General features: G+C 45.9%; 1 protein-coding gene across 1 annotated transcript in view; it reads left to right on the plus strand.

The window, feature by feature from the left end:
• Positions 1–4,963, plus strand: part of OBSCN (obscurin, cytoskeletal calmodulin and titin-interacting RhoGEF) — a gene marked incomplete at both ends in the record, with an annotated part of 222,594 nt that overhangs the window by 28,204 nt on the left and 189,427 nt on the right. The window contains one exon of the mRNA XM_015424328.1: positions 1,699–1,974. Coding sequence (XP_015279814.1) covers positions 1,699–1,974 — 276 coding nt within the window. The remainder of the gene's footprint in view (positions 1–1,698; positions 1,975–4,963) is intronic.

The following is a 4,963-nucleotide window of genomic DNA, read 5'->3' on the forward strand; positions in this document are numbered from 1 at the left end:
TCTTGACCCTCTTTCGGTATCAACGAAATTATTGCTTCCTTCCATGAATCCGGCACCCTTTTGGTTTCTCTTATTTCGTTGGACAAAGCTTCCATGACCGGAATCAATTCTTCTTTCATTTTTTTATAAAACTTTGCAGTAAAGCCATCCGGTCCAGGTGCTTTTCCCAACTTAGTGTCTTCAATTGCCTTCTCCACTTCTTCCTTCTGGATCAGACCATTTAGTATGTCCTTGAACTCGCTTTTTACTTTAGGCAGTGATGTTTCTTCCAGATATTTTTTAATTTTCTCAAGATCAGCTCTAGTTCCTTGGAAAAGTTTTGCGTAGTACTTGAAGAAACTCCTCTTTATACTCATAGGATCAACGAGTTCTTTTCCCTCTTCTATAATTTTAGTTATCGTTCTTCTCTCTCTTCTATTCTTAAGCTGCCATGCCAAATATTTCCCTGGTTTGTTTGCCCCTTCAAATGATTTTTGCTGTAGTTTCTTCAAATTCCAATAGAGTTCTTGATTCATTGTCATGTTAAGTTGTTCTCTTAACAATTGTAATTCTTTAGTGATAGACTTTTTCCCAGGTTTTTTCTTAAGTTCTGCTTCTTTTTGGACTATTTTTTCCAACACATCTGCTTGTTTTTTGAGTTTTTCTTTTTTACATTTCACATTTTGCGCGATGAGAATTCCTCTCATCACCGCTTTGTAAGCATCCCACACCACCCGTATGGGAGTCTCCTTGTTCAAATTTTGTTGAAAGTATTGTTTTGTTTCCTCTTTCAGCAGTTCAACTATCATTTTCTTATCCAACAAATCCTCATTTATTCTCCATAAAAAATGTTTACATCTTTCTTTCATATTCCACATTACAGGGTTGTGGTCCGAAAAACATCTTGGCAAAATTTCAATTTTGTGTGTACTTATAGATAATTCTTCCGACATCCAAATCATATCAATTCTAGAAAAAGAACTCACACATTTTTGTCTTAGTTCAGGAGGGATGGCTCCAGAGCAAACTAATATATGCAGTAACCAAATCACCTGCTCACAACTTTAATGCCAGTAGCTCACAAAGTAGAATTTTTGCTCACAAGACTCCACAGCTTAGAGGGAACATTGCTGGCAACTACACCGTGTTTTTCTGAAGGGGGTGGGAAGCGAGACTGGAGATCTTGTTTTCCATGAACGGAGAGACTGCTGGAGATACCAGCCCCAGGGCAGGGGTCATTTTGTAGAAAAAGAGGTGCAGGAGCTCATTAGCATAACTCATTAGCATAACTTATTTGCATATGCCACATCCCCTGACATCACCGGAAGTGTGTCAGAAGGCAACGCCCACCGCTCAGGCTCCACTGGTATAAATCCAATCTCCTCCTCCTCACAACATTTGTGGCAAGGGAGGAGCTTCCGTGAGTCACCGCCCACTTCTTCAGAGTATCTTCAGAGTATCTGAAGAAGGGAGCAGGAACTCAGGGAAGCTCATACTGTTCCACAAATTTTGCTAGTCTTTAAGGTGCTCCTGGACTCTGGCTCTTTTCTATCAGATGCTAGGTCGGAGTTCCAAAGGACCCCGGAATCTTACTTTATGTGTGCGGTTAGTTTTAACTAATTTCCTTCTATGTCCTTGAGTGCTTTTGGGAACCTGAAAAACCTGATCTTCTTGTACGTGTGAATTCTGAATTTCCCCCGTCCATGATTACTCTTCCAGAACCGGAGCCAAAATTCCAGAAGAAAACTGCCCAGGAGGAGCCGATGGTCATTCAGGAACATAAGAGCATCAGCCTGACGGCAACGGTCGTGCCCGATAACGCTGAGGTCAAATGGTGCAAGGATGGAGCCGAGATAAAGAGCAACAAGAAGTATGAGATTAGAAAAGAGGGGGCCTCTCGTTCCCTGACTGTGAAGCTGGCGGAGGAGAAGGACACGGGCGTGTACACGTGTGAGACCAAGGGTGATAAGCAGCAGTTCCAGGTGGAAGTTCAAGGTGAGAGAAGTAGATCAGAATTTATTTAGAGCCAGGAGTAAATCCGCCAGAAACAGTTCTACAGTTCTACAGCCCATCCACATGCAAAAGAACCTCCTCAGGAAACAATCCATACACAAAAGAACCTCCTCAGGAAAGCTCCTCCATTAGCATGTTCACAGCCTGGGGGACTCCTAAAAGATAATGACTCAGCCCTACCCCACTGTAACTGCAGGGGGCTCTCAGCACATTCCCCCCCTCTCTACCACCAGTTCACGCTCTTCGACACAGAGGTTTATGACACCCTCCACTTTGAACACAAATACAAGTTTATTTAAAATAACACCGGGGGACAGGGTTATATACAGGGAGTCAATCAGTTGTTCAGGCTTTCTTTTCTTCCTTTTTTTCTTTTTTTTTTTTCTTGAAGCCCCCGGAGGGGATTTTTTAATTATTTTTGTAAATCTACAATACTACAGAAAATAATAGTGATGGGGTACTACATATATTGGGAAAAAGGAAAGAAACCAACTAATACCTAAAAACCCAAGAGAGGAGATCCTCAAAAAGGCTTAGTTACAGTAAATCATAACTCATTTAAGTCAATATGAATTGAGTCAAGTTTTTCACACCTTTTCACTTTTCTTTAACAAAATTTTCTTCCTTTCCCCCCTCTTTTTAACTTTGCACTGCTCTTAGGTTTTTGAGTTTTCTTCCAGACCACACCCTTCCTGCACACGCCATCTTTTATCTCCCTGTTCTGTTGAAGGCTCTCCCACAGTTTAGCGTCTCCTTAAACTGCTTCACTTGCGGTCGGTCCCTAGCTAGAACTGTGTAACCTTCCCCAACAGGTTTTCTTATAGAGGAACACTATGGGTGCATTCAGACGCGGCGTTTCAGCCGGCATAAACTGTACTGGTTGGAACCGGTGCAGTTTATTCTGGCTGCACCGCGATCACCGTCTTCTAGTCTCGCCTTCCCACCACCATCGACGGGAGGTAATAGATTGCACCAGCCGAAGCTGGTTTCAACGGAGTTGAATAAGAGTTTCAACGGAGGTGACCGACCTTTTTTTTTTTGTTCTCTTCTGTTGGGTTTCCATGGACAATGTGTTCACTTTAAAACTTTCGCTCAGAGGGAGACCAAGGACGTGCAGCTGAACAAGTGGCTGGGAGCGGCTCTCCTGAGGGCTAAGAGGAGATTGGTACTGTAATTACTGTAGGACACGGACAGATGGCTCCTTTGGAGACTGGCCAGTTTTGCTGATGTTCAGAGAAACAAGAAGGTTTACGGGAGGATTGAATGGCTTCGGGGGAGAGTGGAGTGGAGAAGAGTGGAGATAAGATCGCATGCGCAAAGGCAGCCATCCACAGAATGGCGATCTTTGCGCATGCTCAAAACACTCTTACATTTAAACTTTAAAGGTAAGGACTTACCTTTAAAGTTTAAAGCCCAAACTGGCCTCCCTGAAGTCTTGCAACTTTCCTGACTTCCGAAAAGTTAAACTAAGGTCCTTTTCTTCTTTTTTTAAACAAACGCCGGGGCGAAGCTTCGCCCAAGCGCATATCGGCAACCTAAAAGAAATGGCGGGGGAAAATCGGAAGCTAGACACCGGTGGAGAGCGATCAGACGGCGGGTACAGTGATTACAACTGTTGTACTCAGGATACCACCACTTGGGGACCTAGTGGCAGAGTACAACGGTTTAAAGGGCTTTGCAACGGTTAGGGACGGAAGGCAGATGTTATACGTGTGAACGCCGGTAAGTTCACCGATTGCAACCGGCACCTATTCCGTTGCAAATGCCCCATCTGAACGCACCCCACGTGTGTCTGAGTTATACACCAGGAGTTTCTATCATTAAACTCCTCAGCAGCTCACAGGGTCCGCTCTATCTCTCTTCCATCCGAGAGCATCCTTTCTCCCCTTCCTCTTCTGGTCAGCAGTCAGCCGTTAACCGCCTTTTCCAACCGTTTTTTCCTCCCTCTAGTTCAGAACGGAAGATTCCAAAACCAGTACGTCACACACTCTCTCCCTGCCTCTCTGGTCACGTGACCGCTCAGCTGCAGGCTACCTTCCAAGCAGCTGCCTATGCTTGTAAACATTGCTCTGAAATCAAGCTTTCCAGTACACCCACCTTCCTGAGTAGATATACATTACCTGCCTACCATTTTTCTTCTCACATTGACACAGAGAGTACTCCTTCTTTCCGTGTTACACCTCTGAGGATGCCAGTCACAGCGGCTGGCGAAACGTCAGGTCCTACAATGCCAAGAGCACGGCCACGCAGCCCGGAAAATCTACAACTAATTCTACTTTCAATAGTAGTATCAGTTTCAAAACGGGAGTGGAACAAAGGATCTTCTTCGTGGTCTCTGTGCTTCACACCAATGGGGATCTAGTGCGCCTGCGCTGGATCTGCCGGTGCCTAGCAAGCTCTTCTAGAAGGATTTTCGTGCCTGGCCCAACTGAGCATGCCCAGGAGCCCCAGTGAGCATGCCCAGAAGGGCAGGCACGGACATCCCGCCAGTTCTTTCCTTTCCGCCGCACTGAGCAGACCTGTCTTCGAGAGGTCTGGCCGGATCGCTGCCTTTTTGATCACTTTTATATTCCTGTTCGACCCACAGTCGTCCTTACCCCACCCAGGAGCCCCAGTGAGCATGCCCAGAAGGGCAGGCACGGACATCCCGCCAGTTCTTTCCTTTCCGCCGCGCTGAGCAGACCTGTCTTCGAGAGGTCTGGCCGGATCGCTGCCTTTTGATCACTTTTAGTGACTAGCTCTCCGTTTTCGCACCCTCCCACCGCCAATTCCTAAGATTCGCAATTGGCAACCTCCATTACCAGTATACGGCTCTACCCTTTGGCCTTTCCAGCGCCCCAAGGGTATTCACCAAGACGATGATCGTCGTTGCGGCATACCTCCGCCTAAAGGGCATCTCGGTATACCCGTACATAGACGACTGGTTGCTGGTAGCGTCTTCCAGACAGACACTGTTAGCCAACGTCCAGGA

This window comes from Gekko japonicus, unplaced genomic scaffold, assembly GCF_001447785.1.
Source record: "Gekko japonicus isolate JY-2015 unplaced genomic scaffold, Gekko_japonicus_V1.1 scaffold2733, whole genome shotgun sequence".
Taxonomy (NCBI): Eukaryota; Metazoa; Chordata; class Lepidosauria; order Squamata; family Gekkonidae; genus Gekko; species Gekko japonicus.